Here is a 25064-nt window from a genome sequence, read left to right on the forward strand (position 1 = left end):
TTAATTTCCAGACTGCAATTCATGGGTGGGTGGTGCTTCATTACAAGCATCACTATAGGCTTTTAGACTTGTAGAGGCACAGTGTTGCTATGGTAACCAACAGGGCTTCCAGCAGCATATTATACACAAGATATTGATAAGAACTGTGCGCTTATTAGTGTAATATTTGCACACATTGCCGTGCTCTTGACAACACGGAAAGCTTTAAGTTAAGAGTGTGTGGGTCCTGAGGGAGGATGAATGCTGGAGGGTAGTATTCCTGTTTGATCTAACATTGTTGGTGCTGCCTTGAGGAAAGGGTGTCATATCAAAGATCAGCGAACATCTGCTCTCATCAGTACGTTAGCAGCTACATTCGGAAGCCTTTTGGTGTGAAATGCAGATCCAAGCTGATATTTCTATCTGACATTTCAATGGTAAAGTTGTGTAAAGATATTTGGCCTGATAAATTCAAACCCTCATGTGATAATACAATTTCTCTCACAAGATGGGATAAAATCAAGACTGTGCATCCTCACCTCTTCTGGCTCTGCAGTGGCTGCAGCAAGGTGTCCTTGGTGTGCAAGCTGTCCATAGTCCACTGTCACTTGAGAGGCAAGGCCGCCAAGCTCTTCTGGGCAGGTTACTGACTTAGTCATCTGGTTACAGAGAAAGCATATGTCATTAACAGAAGCAGACTGGATGCATCTCTAACTCTGATGACTCTAAAAATCGAAAAAAAGGTCACGGAAAACAGCTCACCATCTCCTGAGCAGTGATGGCGATGGCCTTGGAGAACTTCACCATGGTGGTCTGGTAGTCCACAAAAGAGCCTTCAGGTTCAGGAGGCGTTCCTTCATCCAGCTGTAAAGATCATCTTTTTAGTACTCACACAGCTATCCTTTATATTCTTACACTAGGTAATCCCATTTATGTGAGCCCTAATGTTTACTAGACCTCATTTAGTTCAGAATCACTTTATAACAAATGATCATCAAACAATATTAGAGTTTTCAAGTTTTCGTTCAATGTTATATTTACTGGAAATAATGATTCCGTCATTTTTCAAAGACATGGTCTAACAGCCTAAAAATATCTACAAAATATTGTGAATTCCTCTATAATTTTATGATGGATTGATTTAAATTGCTTTAAAGAGTGCCCGTGGCTTAGTTGGTAGAACGGTTGTCTTCCAATGGAAAGACTGATAATTAGATCCCCAGACCCTCCTCATATTGAATGGTCCTAGGGCAAGACACCGAACCCCTATACCACCGTGGATATATTTATTTGTGTTTGTCTGATAGTGGTTAGTAGTAGTTTATGTGTCTACATAAAACAGACAACTTAGCATAGAACCAGCTTTGAACTGCATGTTGAGGCACTTAGTTTCTGGCAACCTGTCACAAAGACACATGTTTTGTTTGGGAACAAAATTGAGAGTATTTGTTAGAAAGGGTCTCCATGGAAGGGTGGCTGTCAAGCAGCCATTCTTAAGGGAGGGAGACAGGGAGAAAAGGCAGAGGTATGCCAAATGACACTAGAACTGTAGTGATTCCTCCTCACCAGAACCTGAACATCAGCATCATTGAAGCAGTGTGTGATCATCTTGTCAAGAGATCAGAACAAAAGGCAGGCAATATCCAAAGAAGAGCTTTGGAATGTCCTTCAAGAAGCCTGGAGAACTATCCTGAAGACTAGTTAAAGAAGCTACAAGAAAGCTTATCTAAGAGGGCTCAGACTGTGTTGAAGAATAAAGGCAGTCATACCACATAGACTTTCAAGCTTGTTAAACTTGAACAAACTCTTGTTTTTCCGTTTAGACTGTATTTCCATTTGTAATTGCACATGCTTAAAAAAAATTTCTGCACCTATTTCAGGGCAGTATTTAAAGAAATGAGGGATGGCTCAAAACCCTTGCATAGTACTGCAAATATACAATAAGTTTAGATGTATGAGTGTGAAGGAGAAAGACAAAGTGAAATCTGCAAAAGGTTAAAAAGGTGCAACATGAATGTGGACCATGTACTTTATAAGTGGACATTAAAGTCTGTCAGACCATCTTGCTTTGTCTTTTGACGCAGATCCCAGAAAGAACTTAAATTAATTTTCAAATGTGGCTGAAAAATAAACTTTGGTTTGACTATTAGATGGATTGGGGCACTAAGTAATTAAATAACAACTCTTTAAACCAGATCTGCTTGGTTGAACACTCACACATGAAGGACACAAAGCTAAAATGGATGAGTTCTCTTCTAGAAAGCAGTGAAACAGATGATGATGATGATGTGATCTGTCTTCCTGTTATAGTCCAAACATATTTAAATACAATAAATGTATTACTGCATGTTTATTGGCTATTCCAGGATTTTCTTACACACCATATAGCAACTGAGTTATTTTTATCTTTACAGTGGGAGTTGTTCACTAATAAGGAGCCTCTTATATGAATAATACATTGATCTATTTAAAAGAAAAATAAGAAAATATACAAGTTGGCCACCATCTGATACAAGTATATTATGTTCGCATATCAATTATAAACAATGTGTGTCTTGTCAACACACTGATGAGTCTCCTTGCTGACTGAGTGACAACTAATATAACCAGTGGGCTGTGGACTTAAACCACGTCATCTACTGGACAAACTGTCTCTGACAATCCCACACAGTGGAATTACTTTGCCAGCAAAACCATTCTGCCTTCAGACAAATGAGATGAAATCTATTCAAACCTCCTGTGACTTCTTGTCCAACTGTAGCCCACAACACATATATGCCCTCTGTCGAAATGCACACAAACAAACCCCTACTCACCCTGCCCATAGACTCAGCAATGGACTCCACCATGCCCCCAACCATGCCACCCTCACTTGCTGCCTCGTTCAAAGTCACCATGATGTCGTCGACAGCCTCCTTCATCAGCTGGGCTGCCTCGGAGATGGCGTCGTGGGTGTGAGACGCCTGAGGATGCAGGCAGCTGATTAACATCTCTGTAACACTAACACATCTGTGGTTTATACAGATGGAATGGCAATGAAATAATGTAGCACTGTGATGTCCCTAAATTTATTATGAATTCACAAGATGACGCTCACAATTCAAATGTAATACATCAAAAATGTAATCAGAAATATGAAATTGTTGAAGGCTGGGGTAGTCAGACAGTATGATAAACCATGAAGTGCTGAATTTGAATAAAATCAAGATCAGGCAAGAGCATGATTAAAAGCTGTGCAGTGAGGACGTTTTGAAATAGAATAACTGAAATCTTAAAATAAATTCTAATGCTAAAAGTGAGCCATAAGACCTAGGCAGAAGTCCTGGGTCTTTTTCTGCTCAGTTCAACACAGGCACATGTCTTTTAACTGACAGAAGAACATAGAAGAAAAGAGAATTACAGAGTCTGGGTAGAAGAAAAATCTATATGCTCAGTAATAAAGAATAGCTTGATTCTCTTTAAAATAAAGACCTTTCCTTGAAGACACCGCACTGAATTACTCTTAATCGGCTCACTGAAATGTCACTTATACAAGTCTTGCAACTGTGAGCCACACACTGTAGCTACAAGAGCATTCTGACCAAGTTGATACCTTTGGGTTTCCCCCGCCTTCCTTAGCAGCGTAGAGCATCTGTAGGGCAGACTCGGACAGGGTCTTGGTTTGATCCAGGATGGTCATCTGCTGTTGGTGGTCGTGCAGCTTCGAAGCCAGGCCCACTGATGCCACAATGAGTGGATCAAAGTAACTGGCCAGCTGGGTCACCTGGGAGGATATGTTTAATAGATCTAAGTGAGGATTGAATCGCAACACAGGAAACAGACAGAGTGGGGGGTTTCTTTCTAAATCCAGAGGGGATGAAGAGATGTATGGTCAGACCAGCACCTTGTGTCCCAGTTGGGCAGAATCGCCTCGGGCTGCTGTGGAAACAGGATCAATCAGATGACCAATCTCTTGCACAGAGGATGTCAGCTGATCCTGGAGTGCCTGTCAAGATACAACAGAAGAGAATCACAGTCAAGTCCATGGAAAAACTATCCCATTAAGCTGTTTTTTTTTCTTTTGGTTTTGTTTTTTTCTGTCCAAACAAGGAAGAGCTGACGAGATAGAGCACTTACTTCCATAGAGATATCATCTCTGCAAGGTAGCGTTTGCCCAACTGCAGCCAGGGAAGCTTGCTCAATGTCACGGATACATTTATTAATATTATCAATGGAGTAATCACACTCCCTCTGTCCTGGTGCTTTGTCCCTGTCACACAAAAAATGAATACACAGGAATATAGTTATATATTGTTGTGCAAATACGGTGAAAAAAATTACAAATATTTTATCTAAAATACAATCCTCATTTTAAATTTGAAAGAATAGTGAAACACTTCTCATTTTGGCTTACTATCAAGAAAAGTGACTCTTGTCTGTACATGAAAGATAAATCTACAATGGACAGACGAAGAGCTTAGTCCAACACAGAGACCAGAGTCAAGGGGCAAGGGGAAGCTGCTCCCATGGCTCTAACCCAAGATAAAAAAAAACACTACCAACATTCTAGCTTCACACAAGCTTACTCATTAACGTGTGTTTGTTTAATCTGTAAGCCAACTTTTCTTGCCAGCAGCAGTGCCTTCCTGGAGTCATCACCAAGAGGTTACTAGGCAACCAGCTGACCCTCATACAGTAACAGCTAATCAGCTGCTGGCTTGAGAATCATATTTGAGCATTAAAGAGATCAGAGTGGGGCTGCACGGTGGTGTGGTGGCTAGCACCGTCACCTCACAGCAAGAGGGTTCCAGGTTTGACCCTTCTGTGTGGAGTTTGCATGTTCTCCCCATGTATGCTTGGGTTCTCTCTGGGTACTGCAGCTTCCTCCCACCATCCAAAAACATGCATGTTAGGTTAATTGGTGACTCTAAAAATTGTCCTTAGAAAGATTCCATCTCTTAGCTTCTGTGGGAAATATGTGCTTTACTGATGATTAAGGTGGGTGGAGATCCACAAGGTGAAATGAGTTTCAGATGCAGGATCATCATCATATCACCGTTCTATAGTGCTAACTGAACTATTACAAAACAGTGGGAATCTCAGCAGCCATATACTAAAATTGCAATTTACTGCTAAACTGAACAGACGTCCAATCACAAGCCTGCTAGTTTCAGAAACAATTTTTCCTCCAACTGTGAGCACACCATTAGAAACTTTGATCAGGATAATCCTGCAGAGATGGGTGTGATTGTGAGCGGGATTCATACCAACCTAATAGAGGTGATGAGACTCTTAATGGAGTCAGAAACCGTCCTGGAGTGGCCGGCGAGAATGGACCAGGTGGGGGGATCTTTGGGGTTGAGGACCAGCGAACGGGCAGTTTCAATAAGGTAAGTGGAGCTATCGAGCATGGAGCGGGCTGAACGCACAATAGGCTCCTGCGCTGCTGAGCCCTGGGGAAATGAAAAGATTAGTATAGGTGAGACAACAGCCCAGGTAGCAGCTGAGCAGCCAGGAGCTAGCCATATTGGTCTGACTGAGTTGTTAATATTCTTTGACTACCTTGGAGAGATCAAAGGTGCAATCAAAGGGAGGGATGAGATTAGAGAGGCAGCTTTACACAGACGCAGAAAGAAACACCTTAAGTCTTTATGATACGAGCCAAAACCTCTCTTGACAATTAGATTAACAAGCTGAAGATTAGAGCAGCTGCGCTGAGAGAAAGTGCTGTTAAACACTGCCCCCCAAATAGATTACAACCATAAAGCTTTTAGAGGACTGTGCAAGCACCTTTCTGCTTAGATTGAAAACTAAAAATCCATCGTGAACCTCCTCTTGATATTAACAGAGGGAGGAAAAAAATAGATCTCAATCTGAGTCCCTTCAATGTGAGTGCAAAAGTCACAAACGTGCTTCTGAGGAGAAGACATTTTTTACACATTGGATGTTTCAGAGCAAATGATCTCATAAAACATTTGTATCAGTTTTTATACTGTTAAATTGTTGGCAACTGAAATAGTAAAAAACAAATTATGAAGAACACGGCACATTACAAACAAGCACAAAATGGACAAATACCTCATTACTGATCTGAGCAGGGATGCTTGCAAACTCAGGATTGTTGGCAAAGGTTGACAGGTTTTCTACAGCCTCAAGAAGTGGAGTTGTAGCAACGCGGCACCTGTTTCTGTTCTCCTCAGAAAAATCTCCATCCAGAGCCTGAAAGAGGGCATGACATGAATAAACATATGTCCAATTTGGCCTTAGTCTAGAAAGCGACTGAATTATACATACACGTCTGCAACTTCTCTCTTGTCGAAAATATTTCTGTAAAAAAAGTACACTCAACGTTTTGATCAGTTGGAGAGTTGACCTTGATGGTTTTGACGAGGTTGGCTGTGGTGTTTGCCACCTCTTTGGCTGACTGGACAAACTGTCTCCTAGCCACAGGGTTGGAAGTTTTAGAAGAAGCTAGACGGCAGGCGTTACAAAGAGCCGAGGTGTGTTTGGCTACAATTGTTGCTGCAGACAAGACCTTACAAAGAAAAACAAATGTTTCAGAAGTTTAGGCAACAACACAACAAATTCAACAAGTAAAAACAGAATCAAAGTCACATCTATATATGCAAAACATTACAACAAGTAATTATAAAGCAGTGTAGGTGCCCAGTGTGCTCCTATAACAATTCTGACCCCTCGGGGCATGAACACAGGACTTCTGAGGGTACACTGTGGTGTGTGGCACTGAGGGGTCAGCTGATTAGACTGACCATGTCAACGCCTTTCACTTTATGTCAAGTTTCTCAAAGTGTTTATGCACAATGGTGAAGTCCATAATCCTGCTAGAGGATGCTGCTGCCATTCAGCACCATGTGTTTGGTCTCATGTTGGGTTAGGTATGGTGTGTCTCAAAGTAACATCTATATTATAGCCAGCATGCTTGACCAAGTTGGACAAACAAGACACAGCATTGCAACAAGATGATCAGTTTTATTCAGCTGATCTGTGTGTAAAGATAAGGTGCTTTTAAGTCCCACCCACACTGAAGGGGATTATTTGGGTTTAGCTGCACGATTTTGACAGCATGGAATCTTCTATAGAGGTATGCAGAAAAGGTAGCAAGTGTCTTGAATAGTCACAGTAGCTTACTAACAGCTTCTGTTTACCTTTGTAGCAGGTAACTTATTCTGTCACAAATGTTTCTTTGAGAAATGTTCTGTAAATTACGGGCTTACATGCTATCTGCACATACAAGGGAACCATTTTGTAAAGTTTTGTAGCTTGATATGCATAATCTTACCTGTGAGGGACTACTGGCTGGGTCCACTAAGTTCTGACAAGCCATCTGTATGGCTTGGTGGGCCCTTGCAAACTGAATGGGATCCACCAGTCCTTCGTGACCAGACTGGCTGTTGGGATCAGAAACACCTACAAGATAAGTGGCCTACAGTAAGGAAAACAAAAATAGAGTTAAGTAAGTGTGTCTTGCTTGCTTTTTTACCAAAATATAAAAACTGTTGTAAGAAGGAAGCTCAGACTCCAGCACTTAGTCCATATGCTTTGACCTAAATATGCATATACTAAATACTTAAATAGAAAGCGTACATACAGATTCACACTGTATACATAGTACTTCTCAGGAGTGGATAAGCTGCCTGCCCTTTTCTTGAAAAGGCAGCCGAATCTTGCAGGGAGATAAGGATGTTAACAGCTTTCATGGCGTAAGTCTGTAAAACCTCCAATGAAACCTGCCTCATCCTGCCTTGCTGCTACTGATTCCAATAAAAAGCATCCTGGTAACCTTTAAATACTATCCATGAGAGGATTTAAAATGGAATGCAATGTGATTAATTCAGAAAATATAAATAAAAACACAGTAAACAGAAAAGAGGTGCAAAAGAAAAGCTGAGACAACAGCAGAAGAAGGGTAAATCAGAGTGCGTTATTTAGATGCTGTGATCTCACCTGTCCTGCAGCCTCTGTCAGCCCACACAGAGCTTTGGACGCCAAACTCACACTCTCCCCAAAGGCTGGCACATCACCTGTCTTACAGTGCTGAGAAATGCCTGCCATCGACTCTCCCAGGACCTGAGGCGCATGGAAATGGAGAACATTTGTATGAATTAGATCTTCAGGTGCCGGCTGCGTAAAACACCTTTGACAGTTTAAAACACACAGAAGACAGACTGCACCTTTGAGTTCTCCATGACGCTCTCGATGCAGTCAAAGTAGGAGAGTTCGTTCACAGGCTCACTGGGGTTGTCTAGGAGACCTCTGACGGCCTGCACACAGATGGAGATGGTAATTATCTAAACTATCGTGGACACGCTAACAAACATTTCTCACCCACGTAATTCAGGTCTTGAAATGCATTTTCTACATAAATAAGCAGTTTGGAATATGCTACATGATAATCAATGCCTTAAAGTCGTTACTGTCAACATTATTCTTCAATTATATACAGTGTAATTCGTGTAATAGTATAGTCAAAGGGAATGTAGGCCTCAGAATGCAAAATGCTCTTGATCAGTTATGTGTCACACGTGTGGCTGCTATTAATGTCCATGTAGAATGAAAGGCTGCATGAGAGCGATTTCATGAGTGCAAAAATACCTTTGTTCGTATAGAAATCAGAACAGAAAATTTGTACACAAGATATATCTACAAGAAACAGGCCTGTGTCTGTGTGTGGTGAAGAGCATGTGAGGACAGCTACCTCCAACTCCCTTAAGGCGTTGTCACACTCCTTTTGCCCCGCTGCTTGCTGGGTACAGAGCGTTATCAGCTGGTTAATACTCTCTGTCACCGCCCTGAAACACACAGGCAGCCACACAAGCCTCTTTAGCTCTCACATGTGTCCTCTGAATGCAGGCGCAGGCTGGTTTCACTCACACATGCTTTTAGCTCCCCTATTCAAGCATGGCAATGTTGGCCTCTCGCTGCGATTGGATAACACAGTGCACAGGAGTGTCGAGATTGTCTTGAGTTTGCGTTCAGCCTTGCTGAGCACAGACAAGCTCAAGCCAAGGCTTCCATCTTTCTAATTAGGCAGAGAGAAGTCAGTCAGGCCTAAAGCCCTGCGGGACCAGCTGCTTGGCTTCTTTCCACCAAAGGGAGGATATGCACTCCCTTTAGCAATGCCGAACAGATATACTATATGAGTGATGCAGCAGGGAATCATTGTCTGCATCCATTACACCTTGTTAGTCGGGAACCTGGATTCATATTTAGTGCAGAACTGCTCTGTTTACAAGCAAATAAAGTATAATATCTATCAGAAACGATACATATGTTTATCTTATCGATACAGTGTTTATCTTATCGTACCTTGCTGCCACAGCTAGAAGATTTTTCGCATTTGCTGCACCTGGATCCACAGACAGTGACTTGGCAGCCAGTAGCAGCTTACTGGATGCCATGGAGATGTTCTTCAGATTGCCTATAACTTGGATTTGGTCCTCCTTGCTCTGTGCAATCGAGAAATAAGAAAAATATAGACAATTTTAACATGGGCCCAGAGCGGCAATTAAATCCATACAAAATAATATACAGTGTTTTAACAGCTGTCCAGCGATGTGTGGATGTTTAGCATTTGTCTCTACCACATAGTATCCTCTCTTCTCACTCAGCAGGCCTCTTTCAGCTTGATTAAAGCTCGCGTGTCACGCTACGTCAACTTGAATCCCTGACCATCATTCCAAATTAATGAGCAAAATAACCAGAACACGAACATCACAAGATCTCATTACTTCTGACAGTGTTAGAGCTCTTAGGGACAATCCATGTGCCTAAGTGAATGAGATGAAAAGGTCCAATTAACAAATGACTTAAATAGCTTAGTTAATAAGTGACACAAAGATGCACTCTGCATTAATGGTAGAGTGAAGCGAAGGCATCAGTGGTTTACTATCTGAGTGGAATGTGGAGGGGTTGTTGTGTGATCATGAATCCTACTTGGGTGTGTCCTGCCATCTCAATGCCAGCATCCAGGAACTCATCAAAGTCTTGGCTGAACTTCCCGGAGGCCGCAGCCAGCTGGCTGCTTGTTCCACGAGAGGAGTGGACGACCTCGCCTGCTGAGTGGTTGAGTTCAGCTGCTGTGTGATTCAGATCAGTTTGGGCCTCCTGGAATGTCTTACTGCAGGGAGGGAGCTTCAAAGACAGGGTACACAGTTAGGCTATACTGTATAAAATCAGAAATGGTCAAATGGAAATAACCTATTCATGTGGCCTAATATTTGAATGTACATTTGAATGTACAACGTAGGTGTTTTGAGTCGTTTTCCTTCAGGAAAAATCTTAAGCGAGGACTCACAAAGTCCACAAGCAGCTTCTTGCTGGCCTCTCCGATGCTCCTGAGGGCCATATCAACATCCTTCTGGCCTGGCAGGCAATTCACACAATTATTCAGGGAGTGTGACACAGCTTTGGCTACCTGGAACACAACACAGCATCAGTCAATGTGCTTCCATTACGCATTCTAACAATGTACAGCATAACAAAGCCCAAGAGCAAAGCTATATTGGGAAAAAAAAATCTGAAATGCAAATTCAGCTCACAGTTCTGTCACTAATTTCTGCTGCTGTCAGAGATATATGCCAAACAATATGTTCATCTCCTGAAGGGCCACAGAAGAATGAACAATTTTACTCCTGAGGAATATTGGGCGACAAAGACTCAGCAGTGAGAAAATAGCAACGCTTTGAAAAAATAATTGTCATAGAAAAAATAAATGTTTACAAATCAGTAGAGGATGGAAAAAGAACAATGGTGATCTCTGAGGAACCTGAATATCACTGCTTCTCTGTACACATACTACAGGACCTACGCTACCTGTGCCAGTCTCTGTTGACTCTCAGCATCTCCTGGATGAACCAAAGCCTGATGGGCCTCATGGATCAGCATGGCTGAGCCTTCCATCACACACTGGGCAGAATCCAGCATTGCAGCTGAAGCCTGAGGCTCCTTGGTACTGGCTGCCACACCTCGGGCAGCTTGAGCCAATGTCCTCAAAGCCTGGGCCGTCTCTCTGGCAGCAACACCTACAAACAACCAGCCACAATTTGAAATTATAGAAAATACATCTAATCACAAAAACACAACGTAGAGGCAAATTGCATGAGTATAAGAAGAGAAAATACCCAAGTAAATATACAGCAAGACCATTTTGTGTGCATAATACACCGCTGTTGTAGTAATTATATGGTTTTAACCTAGGAGTAATACTTTACTGACATATGGGGGAAACAGGGTTTACGTTCTCCTTTGTTGTACATTATTAGGTTGTAAGAGAAAGCAAAGATCTTAAGTAATGACATTCAGTTAAATTGAATACATTTATCTTCCAGTTTATGCAATAAACAGCAACTACTTTTGCTCAAACTGTTAAAAGCGTTCCTCTATCCAGCTGGCAGGAGTACCCCACTGTGACCCAACTGTGATCCTGAAATGCCCTCAATGTTTAAATAAAAGAGGTAATAAGAAATATTGCACCATATGAGAAGGTGCCCTTAAATGATTACACAGAGCTGAGAAAGCAGAAAATTGCATCAAATTGCATTAACCAGCAGAGTGGAGTCATTTGTTGATGAAATGTTAAATCTAGTGAAAATTAATCAGTAATAAGCTGCACTCTGGGTGACAGCATGAGGTAATGCCTGGAAGCGTTCATTGTTAGGGATGTTACTCTCGTCATTGTCTTTATCTTCACTCCACCGAGATCCCCATTTGAGTCTGAAGTGACCGCAAAACGGCGAAGGCATGCTGCATTCCAAGAATTTTGTTTACAGCAATACCCACAGCAGAAAAATGAAAATAACTGTCAGTAATGCGTTTATATTTTCAACATCTGCGCACTTCAACAATGTAACTAATGTCGAAAGAGAAACTGAAGCAAATTATCAAATGGCCACTTGAGCCTCTCCAACCTGTATAGAATACACTACCTGTGTAATGTTCATTGCCCTGAGCAGCACATGTCAGTAGCTGGGCCATGGAGGAACCTACAGCCTTAGAGGTACTTCCCAAATCCTGAGCACATTTTTCCAGCTGCATCAAACAACATAAAACATGAAATAAAAAAATTAAATGCTAATCTCATGAATGAACCCTTCAGAATGTCCAATATTTCTTCATAACTTCAAACTACAATTCAATTCGAGTTTGTTCTAAAAATATATAAAGAGAAAAAGCATCATGACTAGTAATTACTAGTAAAGTTACTGCTCTCTAAAAGGAACAGTTTTCTATAAATCACACGGAAAAGCTGTCAGTATAATATTTACAGGAGGTCAGTACTATCTATGTTGCCGTCTACTGACCGTTTCCCCGGGTAGAGGTTTGAGTTGGCCATCAATCACAGACATTTTTGCATCCTGAAGCTCACTCTTGAGTGTCTGTACGGTTTTGAGGGCCGAGTCAATCTCCAGAGGACCACAGGCTTCATGGGCCTTCGAATAATATCCAGACATAAAAGTTAGTCAAATTCAATTACAGAGCAGAGTGGACTGGATGCCTCGCCATGTGTGGCTTGTCTAAATGAGATCAAAGAACTGGAACAGCACAAAAGTTTGTAAGCAGCAAATTTCCTGCATAAGTGGGATGAATCTATCTCTGACAGTGGTGTGTATAGACACCTTCTGGGTGGCAGTCCTGAGCTCCGCCAGGCAGGTCGCTAAATTCTTGGCACACTGGCCCAGTTGCATAGCGGCAGCCTGGTCAGCCACTGTGGGAACTGCTGACTTTGCTGACGTCACCATCTTACTTCCAGGCTAGGAGATGGTGGCAGAAATATGACAAGAAATCCATAAGTTCTTACAAGAGCAGCGTTGTGTGCATCACATGCAGGGTCAGATGGTCACTGTCAGTTTCAAGGTGACGTACTAACCTGTAAGAAGCTCTGGCTGGCCATGATGAGGGCGAGCTGGGGGCCAAGCTCCTCAGGCTGGGCCTGGCTGCTCCTCATCCCTTGCACCAACTGGGGAATGCTATCTGCTACAGCCTGAAATAAAAGTATTCTTCATGTACAACACTATTCTGACTAAAGGACTAAAGTGCAGCAGGAGATACTAATTCTTTATATCCAAAGCTATAGTTGCGGCAGAAGAGTACATGACAAAGACGACATGAGCATACCTTGCAGCTGTGTACTAGCTGCTGGTGCGAGGCAGTATTTTTGTTGGAAGCAGCAGCATTTTGTGCAGCTGCAATGGTCTGAGTCGCAGCAGCCGCTGCCTGTTTAGCAGCTAACTGTTCACAAGACAGAAATGTAGACAATTTAGTCAAAGGCAAGAAAACGGTGTTTGGCAAAGAGGATCATTCACATTTGCCCACATTTGCAGTATTATGTTGTTATGTTTGGTGCTCAGGCTGAGAGGAGTCCCAGCCAAAATGTTCTGTAAGAGGAGGAATTGCATTGCTCAATCTTTATGTTTATCAGTATTGCTTCCGTGTTGTCATGTTTCAAAGAACCACAGCTAAAAATACTTGGCTCGGCTCAGATCGATTCAGAGACATGACTTACTTTGAAGAGATGACATGACAAAAAGCAAGAAAATACATTCTTGCCAAGGGGGGAAAAGAAACATGGCATCACAAAGATGAAAAAGAACTGTAAAGCACATCAGAGGCATGAGTATTTCAGGTGGCATTTGCTACCAATACTGTATTCAAAATGTGCTGCATGAATTTTTCAATATTCTGTTTAATATTCTACACAGAATAGTTCATTTACATCTTAATGTAATAATATGCATATTTACACAGCAACTAAAAGATATTTCGTCTGGACACATTGAAATTAAGGGGTTTTAAGGGGCATAAATGTTTCTGAGATAATTGTTACAAGAACACTTGGAGATTAATAACACTCTTCTTCACTGGCTTACATGCCGCCTCGATGGAGGTGACCATTAGCACCATTGCTGTGACCATCTGATGCAAGGAGGCGGACTGAGATGCATGTCTGATAGCAGGCTGATTCCAGCCCAGGGTAATGAATAGTTTATGTGCCTGGGAAATTGAACATTGGGTGCTTTAGAGCAGAGAGGTGGTAGGCATTAGGGGCAAACTGACACTGAGGGCTAAACACAGATCTTTACACACAGATAGTTCATTCACAGCACTAATGGGATTTACAGCTCACAGCAACAGGAAAGACAAAAAACACAGAAAATGTTTTGTACGAATGACATGTCATTTTATCATTTGTGATCTTCTCCAGCATTTATAGAGTGTTATTTTATTAGAGGGTAAGAAAACTTGAGCAAAGATTGTGCGACACAAGAAGGAGGGCTATGTTTCGATTAGGATCAAACAGTGTAAAGATGAGGACATTCTGCCTCCTCTGACTTACCTCCAGCCTGTTAACTAGTTTTTTCTTTATTGCATTTTGTGCCGCTGCGTTCGTGGCAACACGTAGCCCCTCAGCCGCCTCCCTGAGCCTCTGCTGCTGGTCCTCATTCTCAGGGTAGGCAGCCGCCCCCTGAGGGCACAAAAACACACATTCATGTACAAATGTGCACACACAAGACACACACACTGCTATTACATTCTGTGTGCATATGGAATATAACAAGAGGCACCAAATCTCAGCAATGTAAGTGTAACAGCTCTAGTTATGCTGCACATGTTGTATGATAGATGCAAAGAGGCATTTACTGTAGCTCTGTCTATTCTCTGACAGTTTCCAAGGAAACCATCAGTGCCAGATCCTTACTTCCTCTTTGATAATGGCACTGATGTGGTGATTAATGTGTAACAGATCAAAAACATCTTAACGAGCTATATGCAGTTGCATGGGTATTTCACACTGAAAATATCCTGCTCGACAGTGCCAGGGGCTCATTAAGAGCCACTGATGCTTCACCCTATTATTTTTGGATGTGAAATGATGCTGGAGCTATTGCATACTGTAATGCAGACAGTTGATTTTAATAAAAGTAAAGCATTTCCGTGGCGAACAGATTTAATGTAATATTACACATACAAGGACACTGCTGCATTGCCATTACTGAATGCAAAAGTGCATGCAAATAGTACGTGTTGCCACATTTAAGGGAAGAGTAATCTGAACCTGATCACTCTCTCACCTTAGCAGCCTCCACCATCCGAGCTGTGGCATCAGCCAAAAGTTTGGCTGCAGCAAGCAGCTTCTTGGAGTTATCGACATCAACTTCTGCCTCTGCATCTGACCTCATGGCATTGACCAAGTCAGAGGTGGCCTGGGCCAACACCCTAGCCTGACGCACCATCTCACCTGTTCAGGCAAACAGCACATTAGTACATAAATGCATTTGGCTCGGATGAATATGGACAAAGATAGGAACATAGGGAAGGTCCATGATAAAGCTGAAAGTCCGTATGTGAAGCCAGGCTGGATTTTTTTTTTCGTTTTTGTTTGTTTTTGAGGATTTTTGTTTTTCTCAGTAGTTCTGGCTTTCAAACAGACAGAACTGTTTGAAAGCAGCATTTACATGTTCTGTTTTAGAAAAATTAGGAAACTATGTTTGTGTGACAGGCATTTCCAAGAAATCTCAGAGTAACAGTAACACAAATCTGAGTTGTTGCAGTCATGGATTGGTGTGACTGCACCCTGACATACCCTTTCATTTTCAACGTTTGTTACATAAATACAAACACACACACACGCACATCTCCACTTCTATGGGATATTAACCTAAAATTACATCCATAATTCGTTAATGAGTGAGAGTTTCCTGCAAATGTCCGTGTCTTGCAGATTATAAATAATTGTTTTCATCCTCATGCTCTCTTATAGCTGAAAGAGTTTAGGTACTTATCCTCTTTCACAGAAACAAAACTGTTTTAGAAATACATACATACATATATATGTAATATCTCCCAGCATATCTGCTATAAAAAGCTACGTTTCCCAAACACCCACCTCCAGCTTGAAATAACTTACCCAGAGAAGTCTATGAAAGACATCTAGGTGTTTTACAACCTACATTCAGTGTCCTTGGAAATCAACCAACATACTCATCACTGAATACTGATTTAGTTTTGCTACGGATGTCAATTTATAGAAGAAAAATGTTTGTACTTCCAAAAAAATGCCCAACTCATGTGTTTCCTGTTAAATTTCAAAGGCTCCCTGATGCTGATTGAGACCAGACTGAGAACTCTGTAGTGGTTTTGGATGACATGTCTCCTACAACCCCCTGAGAATTGACTAGCTTTGAAAATATTTCAGCCTCATGGCTCAAACCATAACAAATAACCTGAGCTTTGAACACGCATAGAGGAGTTTTAAGATCATTTATCATGGAGACAAATCTAGACAACATCTCAGGCCCCTCTGATGCAATCAGAACATTTTAAAATGGGTTAAGTGAAAGCGGGGATTCACTGCATTTAGTTTTTCTTTTACTACTCACCAGCATCACCCATTGAAGTGAAAATATTTTCCGTCACATTCATAATCGTATCTGTGGCCTGGTCGTAGCGTCCTATGGGCTCGCCACAGCTGGCGTAATGGCGGACATGTTGCAGTAGGTCGCTAAGGGCCTGGCTCACCACACCAGCTGCTGCAGCGACTTGCTTCAGCAGTTCGCTGTCGTCACTGGCCGAGCGGCAAGCTTTCACACAGGTCTCAACAGACCGGTCCACCAGTTTACCGGCCTCAACAAGCTGCTCCTGACACACTGGGGAGCTGATGGTTGGACTCACCACCTGGTCCACACACAGAAACTCAGACCAGTCAAAAAAGTGAAGACTGTGCTACATTTACAATGATTCTTGTATCACTGTCCTAAACACAACTGAGAAATTTATAAAAGTAAATGATGACAAACAAATGATAAATGAATCAGTTACAGATACAAAATCATAGGTCTGGGTCATTTTTACAATGCGTGTTTCCAAAATACTTTTTTTCATTTTAATCATTCTCTGTCCGTTACCATGTCTGGAGATGAACATGTTTCAGATCGGTACCTTGGTGCAGGCTACCAGCTGTGAGGTGGACAGGGCACACTGAGTGGCAGCTGCGATCACTCGGTTCTGCAGCACGGTGTCCTCGGCCACCTGGGCCACGTTCTTGGCCTTCAGAACCAACATAGCAGCTGCATTGGCCACTGCTTTGGCCAAATTCATCAGGGTGTCCTGCAACATATTAATCAGTGTCCTTCAATAAAACACAGCACAGCTGTGGACATGTAACTGAGGGGGAACAGGAAGGTAAATGCTTTTAGTCCTTTTTTGTTCTACTCATATAATGCGCTTACAAAACAACAGGACTCTAACAGAAAAAGAGGCACAAGGTAAATAGTCTGTATGAATTGTAGAATGTGAATGGTAAATTACATCTGCATTGTTAAGTGTAGAAAATGGATTGCAAACTACATTGTCTTAATCTAGTGGAAGAATACTGGCTGAAGATCAATGACACCAAGAATGTGGATGATTCACGAGCCCCCTCCTCCAGCCATTAACACTGAAAAAAACTCTATGAAAAATGTGAGAGGGCAAATACACTGAGGTGACTGTGACATGTAAAATCATTCCAGAGTAAGAGAATGAATAAAGCAGAACGTGAACATTACTGATAAGATTGTATCAGTAGAGTTCCAGGACATTGCATTGTTATATTACTACGTAAACCTCTTTATCTGATACTTTCTTACATAAATCCACATAAAGAGACAAGCTAATAATAAAGTCTGAGCTAATTACACAAGTGTTTATTGACATTTTTTTAAAAGGGGCCTTCGAGTATGTGTGTGTGTGTTTGTCTTCCTGTTTTGGCCGGTAGTGTCATAGAAACAGTGAGTGGGTGGCGTCCAACCTGGAACTTCTCATCAGTCTCGCCCTCCCCCATGTGACGGAGCAGGTCCCCGCTGGCTTGTCCAATGCTTCCTGCTGCAGTCAGCACCGTCTGCCTGGGCTGCATGAGGATGACATCAGCACATTTATTACACAGGCCTGGCTTGTTCTCACAGGGGCCCAAGAATTGATCTAAAACAGACTTCAGGATTAAAAATCATCCCTGAAAAAGCTTCTGTGATACGTCTTCACTGGGACACTAATTAAAAAAACAAACATGCAAACAACAGTATGTGTTTTAGTGACTGCTGGGTTTACAGTTGAGGATGAGCTCCAAATCACCACCATACTCAGTAGGTGCCTCACCTCAGCGGCTGCAGGCTCAACAGATCTGAGCAGATCTGACACAGCCCCTGCCAGCATCCTGGCAGCACCCATGAGCTTGTGTCCACTCCCCACTTCATCATCCATTAATGCTGCTAGCAGCTTGACACCCTTCGACATTTCCGTGAGGTTGGAGGATATGGTGGTGATGGCGCAGCCCACTGCTGTGTAGTCAGTCTCTGTGGGCTCACCTGCAGAGGAGAGACCGACGTCATAGCAAACTGCTCTTCTTCTGTGCATCTTAATTTTCTCACTGCTGCTGCATCGATTTAGCTAAGCCACAGGACAATGTGCGTGTTGTACGCTTCAACTCACACATCAGTGTCATGATTAAAGCCGTTTTGAAATGGCTCCACGGAGATGAACGCATTGATGGGGCAAGTGGCCGTGAAGAAAAAAAACTTGAATTGGATAGTGGAGGGGAGCGTAGGTGAAACCAAACAGATGGCAAGGTTAGACTGAAATTAGACTGGCACTGTGCCAGACAACATGTGGAGAAGCGAGAGCCGAGTTTCAGAACAGCAGTTTCAAGATTTATTTATCATTAGAAATATTTATAGAGGAAACTGGGACATTTACCATGGACTGATTAACACAAGCTTGGAAAATGTATTGATTCATACCTTGAAATACAATAAAGAATGTTTAAACAGTTTTCACTGAAGCTGTGCCCAGTGCAAACTTCATCAGTCAGAATTCAGCTGAGGAAATAAATGAAATCGGAAAATGATAGTTGTGCCATCTATCAGTTGTTCAGCAGCATTTTCCTGGGAACTCACCTGCTGTGAGATTGACCACAGATGCTGTTCCAGCGGTGATGGCATCAACCTGAGAGTGGATTTCGTGTTTGGATTCATCCACCTTGTTCTGAACCCAAACCCTGGATGCCTTTTGGAGGACAAAAATGAGAGCCATTGGTTTTGATCACAGTGGGAGATGTGGAGCTCAGCTCGAATCAGTTTTCGTGCACTTGATACAGGGTCTAGGCCAAGACAACACATATGGCTTTGGGAACACTTAAGCATTTAAAATAGCCACCATATTTACTGTCAGTTCTACAACCTAATTATACTGGAAAAACATAATGGACATGGATATGACTAGAAGGCTTGAATGCTTTACAATGCAGTTGTAATATCAGAAAGCATACAGAAGTGTCACAAATCTGAAACTCAAGAGGTTGCTGTGATTGTCGTGAATGTGATGGACTTCGTCATTTAGACATGCTGAATCTGTGCTTATAAATTTTTCAAAACTCTGGTTAAATTATAGTATAACTTACTAAATCATGGCCCAGTGGAGGCAGATTATCTACATGTCCCAAGTCGACCTGGGCCTGCTGCACAGCCTGCATACTGCTGTTGATGGTTCCCATCAAGGCCTGCTGGGCGTGACTCTGACAACAGTAGAACAAAGACACTACTTATACACATGACTAAACAAAAGCAATCTGGAAACACAGTTGTCAACCTTGGTCATGCAATAAAATATCTACAAACCGCATGGGACAAATGGGTTGTTTATGTGAGCATGAGGAACCTTTCATTGTATCTCAGCCATATTCAATGTGTTCAATGGAGGTAATTCTTGAGAGAAGTGAGCACAAATAATATTTGAAAAGTAGTTAATCAGATTCACATCAAACATGAGACAATAATGAACCTCATAATTACACTGTGCTTTGATACTTTAAACTCAAAGCACTGAGCACAGTTGAGGTGCTGTGTCCTTTTTTCATCCATTCATGTTCACCGTCCTTCTCATTTTAAGCGTAGAAGCTGTTACTCACCAACGGAGGCATGTGTCCTCTGTGCATCTGCCCCGTGGTGATTTGCTGCTGGGCAGAGGGCATAGTGCCCATATTGAAGGTATCAGGGCCGCCAATGGAGCCAGACCGTATAATGCCTGGAAGGGCCACTGATCCATGCTCCACACGGCCGACACGATTGAACTGCTGCTGCAAAATTGTGGATCTTGTACAGAGGAGAGAGAAAAAGAAATAATACATTTCATAATTAAACCCAAGCTCTGTGATCTTGAAACTGTTTCTCAGTGCAAGTGCGCTGCATTCAACATGTGTACATGCACATGATGTATGTGGAAAACTAAGGATGTAAATCAAAAGAAAATTAAATACTTTATTTATTCAGGGCTGGTGACTGTGTAATGAGGGAGGATACTATTCATCTTATTTTCTATCACATCCATCCTAATTTAGGGTAATGATCTGTATATCATGACGAATTGCAAAATGACATATGGATGTTGTTACTAAGTTACTAGTTATTGCTAACTGTTACCAATTTAGATCGAAAATTGACAAAATCATAATTAAAAAAACATAATTATGCAGAAACAACTGTTCACACAGTGAGCTGGCATTGTAAGAAAAAAACACTGTAAGGGAAAATGTGTTTTCATGCCCAATTCAACAGATGCTGCTGACTCCACTGATTAATGATGGCTTGTTTTGAGAGGAAGCAATTATGTTTTTTCAATGAGAACCATAACATGAGTCAACCGGTCCATAAGCAGCAGGGATTTGATGCTCCACTCTATCGAGTGCTATCTCTATCGAGTGTAGTTTCACGGAGAGTCATGTGGACTTCTAGTGATAACTCATTTCTAAACTGTTGGTTTTGACATAGCGAGGCCTGGTCGAGTTTTCATTCAAACACTAGTTTTGTTCGATAACAACAGAGCCTCTTTCCCTGCAAAGGTGCGTGTCGACCACAGCACCGATTCCACACTCCAAGCTTTTTCGTGAACCTCCTCATGCTCTCTCTTCTCCATCCTCCTGCTTGTCACCCTGAAATCACTCTTAGCGAACATTTGAAGGAAGTTTCACTGTCCGTATGGAAAAGTGAGGGGAGAAGAGGCTTTCTAGAGGAGCTGGTGAAGGTGCAGCAGCGTATCCTGCAGGGAAGTAATTTGGGCACTTGTGATGAACAAAAGGGCAAAGGTAAACCTCAGAGGTTCTCTGGTGGTCACAGTCCCATCAGTGATGAAGCCCTAATCTATTAACTCTTGCTTTATTAGTGATATGAAAATACTACCTGAACATCAGTAAAATCAAGAGCAAATTCATCAAACTGCTTAAGAAACTCCTGATATTTTCACTTGTGTGATAGTTCATGGTCCATATAATAAAGTTTTATCTTTAAAAATATGATGATAAGCTTTAACAAAAACTATACAAGGAAGCACTTAACCGAATTGCTACATGCAACAAATTGTTGTATTATCTCAAAGTCTTAAGATGTGTTTTTTGTGTTTAATGAAAGAACATTCACTCTGGGCAGGCATAAATGTAATAACATGGTTAATTAAACAGTAAAGTTTAAATGCATGAAAAACAACCCGACTGGGTTCAGCGAATCAGCACAGTCAGCACTTTTCTGCAGCAGATAATACAGAAACCACTCACTTCTTTGGGGAAACCGACTCCTCCAGCATGGTGGATTCCTCGTCTCCCTCAAGGCCAAAACGATCTTTACTCTGCTTCTGTTGCGAGGTGAGACATCACAGGGAATGTTTTTGGCTATTTGTCAGGAGGAGTGAATGCATCTCATATTATTCAGGGATTATTTGTATTTCATTTTTAATCACTTGCCTTTTTGAGAATAATGTCAATGTATCCAGCAATAAGTTGTGATATCTGCTCTCCCTCTGTGGTCTGGACAGAGTAGTAACTTTCCTGGTACTCTCCGAAATCCTTTGTACAGCAATGAAAACAATGTAATTTAAGCCACAATATATCACATCCGCCTGACTGCAAAAAATATTCCAGATCCTCTGAGATCTTTGGAATCTGTGCTCAGATAACAAAATAAAAAAATTGATTAAAAATGCCGAAGTGAGGCTGGGGATCTAAATGAATTTAGCAGCCCTTTAATCATTTCGACTCTTGATAAAAAGAAAAAGTGACTGGCTGCCTTGGAGCATCCTATTTCTCACAAGAGCTGATTACGAAGGAGATGTAGTTAATGTGAGAACTGCTCACTTCAAAGTATCTAAGGTGAATAGTTTTAGTTTGAATCAATGCTGGCAAATATAACTCAAGAGTTATTTTCAAAATTTGTATGATCTATCAATCTTTAACTTGACTAACTCTTTCCAGTACTCGAAGAAAATGGCCAACAGCTTGAGAAGAAAATGGAAAAAGCTCTCAGATAAATCTAAATTCAACACATTCTTCCCCTGGAATCCATTGTTAACTCAGAAAAAAAATTGCTGGCTAACAAGCTGAAAATATTCAATATCCCAGTTTCAGGTCTAATCATTTTTTTAAGGGGATGTCTATTTTGGAAAATAAGAATTGGAGGTAGCGGGCTGTGCATATGAATTCATGCATAAGATTAAAAGTAATCTAAAAGTAATGGTGGGTACTTGATGCAAAGAGTCACACAGTACCAAGGTAAAGCTCTTGGGGGAGGCTGCCCATCTCTTGACTGTTGTCAGAGGCCATTCCTGCACCACATCCTTCGTCTTTTCATCAACTCGCATCACTGACTCCTTGGTTATCCCCAGCAGCCTTGGGACCAGTTTGTTTTTACCCTTCATCTTTTCCTGTCAGACAGGAACACATTAGACCACATTTAAGTAGGTGCTAAACACTTACGCAGATGATTCATACAAGGCACGAACACAAAATCATTGTGCCATTCAACCTGAGACACACACTATGTCTGAGGCTTGAAGCCCCAAATGGAGGAGGAGAAAGGCAGCTGCGAAGTGACCCGAACCCCGAGTTCAGGCTTGGTTAACTGCTGCTTTATTGAGCAAGATTTCCACAGGCTTTAGTCGCTGTCAGTACAGCAGCACGGCACTTCCACTAGGTCTGCCTGACCAGCGCCGCTGCCCCCAAAAATCTATTACAGCTCACTTCAGACGCCATGCCTAAGCTTGGCTCCCATCCAGGGGTGGAGAGGACAAAGCAAAAATTAGCAGTGTGCAGAGAGGGGAAGGTCAAAATACATATATTCAATGTCTTTGAGCTATTGTTTCTTCTTTTTTTAATCACAGGGTCAAACTGGAGAGCTCAGTGAATCCAACAAAACCCAGAAGAACAGCTTCTAGTCTGTGTGCTCTTACACTCAAGGACAGATAACATTATTCCAGTGTTCACGGCATCTTTGTGCAGAGGTTTATTAAAAACTTTCATTGTTTGAGGTTGCATTATTCAAACGTCATCACTTTCAAGGCTGCATTCAAGCAGGAAGAGTTGCTTTGTAATCTGAAGTGGAGAGCTGATGTATCATTTCATACAGTTTACCCATGATTATTTCAGGAAAAAATATGCTTGTGCAAGATAATACAAAAATAATCCTCATAATGTACACACTTGCATGCATGAATGAATGAAGCAAACCCATATTCAGTGCACATACTGGACAAACTTGTCCACTTAAATGTACAGTAATTCTTACTTCTGTCACAGGCATGTCTAAAGTCATATAAGGCTTTCAATCCAAGAACCTGCACTGATAAAACACTAACAGATGAGCAATGGAAGGTTACATGAATGCTTCAACAGTGCCAGGTCTGCTCTTTTGCCTTCCCAAGCTTGACGAGAAGAATGCAGCTGGAGTGAATTATTTAGCAGAGTCTTGAAAGCTCCATCTCTACATCTTCTCTTTGAACACCGAGAGTGCCCTCACACACAGGTTTCCATAACGGCACACAAAGATCATTTGGATCCTGCAGTGTGTTTTAACTATACAGCCAAACATTCCATTTATCATCACTTAAGGGCCCAACAGACAACTGCACTATACCTATACTTTCCCTCTTTCCTCAATGTTTGAAGCCAAATGGGCTGTCGTCAGAGAGCTTTTATGATGCTCGCCGGTGCAACTTCATCCCATTCTCATGCTGCACTTCCAACTCACTTATGTGTTTGCCAAACCAGAACAGAACAGAATTGCAATTGTCACAACTATTACACAGCACTGAGTGGGCTGCTGAGTGCACAAGCGTTGCCTCTGAAGCTGCTGATCTGTTGTGATAATGGGGCTTTTGGTGCTCCCAACAAGCTTTCACACCTGTTTGACAGCACACTTTACTATAACCAGATGTCCTATAGTACTGTACAGTACGTCAGTATCAATTGTTAAAGCAATACTTGTCAACAACAGGTCAAATTGTTAAACTGATATTGTTTAGGAAATATGAAATTCTGATTCATATCGGTTCATATCCTTCCCCCATTTGCATCCATTATATTGGCATCATACAGCAAGTTATTACAAACGTTGCAGCATTATTAGAACAAAGTTAAACATTGTTAACATGCCAAATGTGTAGTTAGAATGTCTGGATATAAAACCAAAAATAAAGCACCACTAAAATGCAAAACAATCCCTAATTTCATGCAACTAATATAAAACACAAATTCTTTATCATAGCAAGTACTCTCTGCCATACTTATTCACCTGATGCATGCAATAAATGTGTGTGTGTATATATATATATATATATACTCATGTCTTCTTTACAGATTTGTTTGAATGGAGCAGATCGGCATGGTTTAGCACTTACCTTCACCAGGAAGAAAGACACTCCATATGTTAGCAGGGACCTGGCCAGCTTCACATACTTCACTTTTCCCTCAATCTCTGTCATCTCGCCACAGTTTTTATGCTCCTGGATAACAATGGTTACATCTCCATCTCAATCTGATCATTGCATACATTAATGTTCTTGAAATGCTTTGAATGTTATGCGTGTATGTTTTGTGTATGTCTGTGCTTTAGAAGAGAATAAACAACAATAATTTCAATGGACAGCCAAGTAATCCACACATAGAATGCCTTGAAATGTAATATTTGAGCCATAAAACATACATACTTGGAATATTTTCTTTTCGGACCCTCTCTGCTTGATATACTCTTTGGGCAGGAACTCCTTCAGGCTACAGAGATAAATGGAATTTTTAC

At 41.6% G+C, this 25064-nt stretch overlaps 1 protein-coding gene across 3 annotated transcripts in view; it reads right to left on the minus strand.

Moving 5' to 3' along the window:
* The window catches only part of tln2b (talin 2b), an 80484-nt gene that overhangs the window by 15686 nt on the left and 39734 nt on the right, over window positions 1–25064 (minus strand). For all 3 annotated transcript variants that reach the window (XR_011915796.1, XR_011915795.1, XM_072385865.1), the window contains 36 exons: window positions 24976–25039; window positions 24667–24771; window positions 22540–22695; window positions 21740–21841; window positions 21554–21630; window positions 19916–20099; window positions 19409–19522; window positions 18906–19014; window positions 18109–18317; window positions 17765–17863; window positions 16915–17082; window positions 16356–16650; window positions 15048–15214; window positions 14312–14440; window positions 13093–13206; window positions 12845–12958; window positions 12594–12728; window positions 12279–12407; window positions 11904–12006; window positions 10792–11000; window positions 10274–10393; window positions 9913–10110; window positions 9286–9425; window positions 8675–8768; window positions 8151–8240; window positions 7924–8046; window positions 7259–7402; window positions 6308–6493; window positions 6037–6177; window positions 5230–5411; window positions 4096–4228; window positions 3863–3964; window positions 3572–3742; window positions 2796–2942; window positions 742–843; window positions 519–638 (listed from right to left, as the gene is read on the minus strand). Coding sequence is in view for 1 of the 3 variants with exons in the window: in XM_072385865.1 (XP_072241966.1) it covers window positions 519–638; window positions 742–843; window positions 2796–2942; window positions 3572–3742; window positions 3863–3964; window positions 4096–4228; window positions 5230–5411; window positions 6037–6177; window positions 6308–6493; window positions 7259–7402; window positions 7924–8046; window positions 8151–8240; window positions 8675–8768; window positions 9286–9425; window positions 9913–10110; window positions 10274–10393; window positions 10792–11000; window positions 11904–12006; window positions 12279–12407; window positions 12594–12728; window positions 12845–12958; window positions 13093–13206; window positions 14312–14440; window positions 15048–15214; window positions 16356–16650; window positions 16915–17082; window positions 17765–17863; window positions 18109–18317; window positions 18906–19014; window positions 19409–19522; window positions 19916–20099; window positions 21554–21630; window positions 21740–21841; window positions 22540–22695; window positions 24667–24771; window positions 24976–25039 (4975 nt within the window). In the remaining 2 variants the exon portion in view is untranslated. The remainder of the gene's footprint in view (window positions 1–518; window positions 639–741; window positions 844–2795; window positions 2943–3571; window positions 3743–3862; window positions 3965–4095; window positions 4229–5229; window positions 5412–6036; window positions 6178–6307; window positions 6494–7258; window positions 7403–7923; window positions 8047–8150; window positions 8241–8674; window positions 8769–9285; window positions 9426–9912; window positions 10111–10273; window positions 10394–10791; window positions 11001–11903; window positions 12007–12278; window positions 12408–12593; window positions 12729–12844; window positions 12959–13092; window positions 13207–14311; window positions 14441–15047; window positions 15215–16355; window positions 16651–16914; window positions 17083–17764; window positions 17864–18108; window positions 18318–18905; window positions 19015–19408; window positions 19523–19915; window positions 20100–21553; window positions 21631–21739; window positions 21842–22539; window positions 22696–24666; window positions 24772–24975; window positions 25040–25064) is intronic.

The sequence above is a fragment of the Leuresthes tenuis genome, unplaced genomic scaffold (genome assembly GCF_036924035.1).
Source record: "Leuresthes tenuis unplaced genomic scaffold, fLeuTen1.0.hap1 SCAF_5, whole genome shotgun sequence".
Lineage (NCBI taxonomy): Eukaryota > Metazoa > Chordata > Actinopteri > Atheriniformes > Atherinopsidae > Leuresthes > Leuresthes tenuis.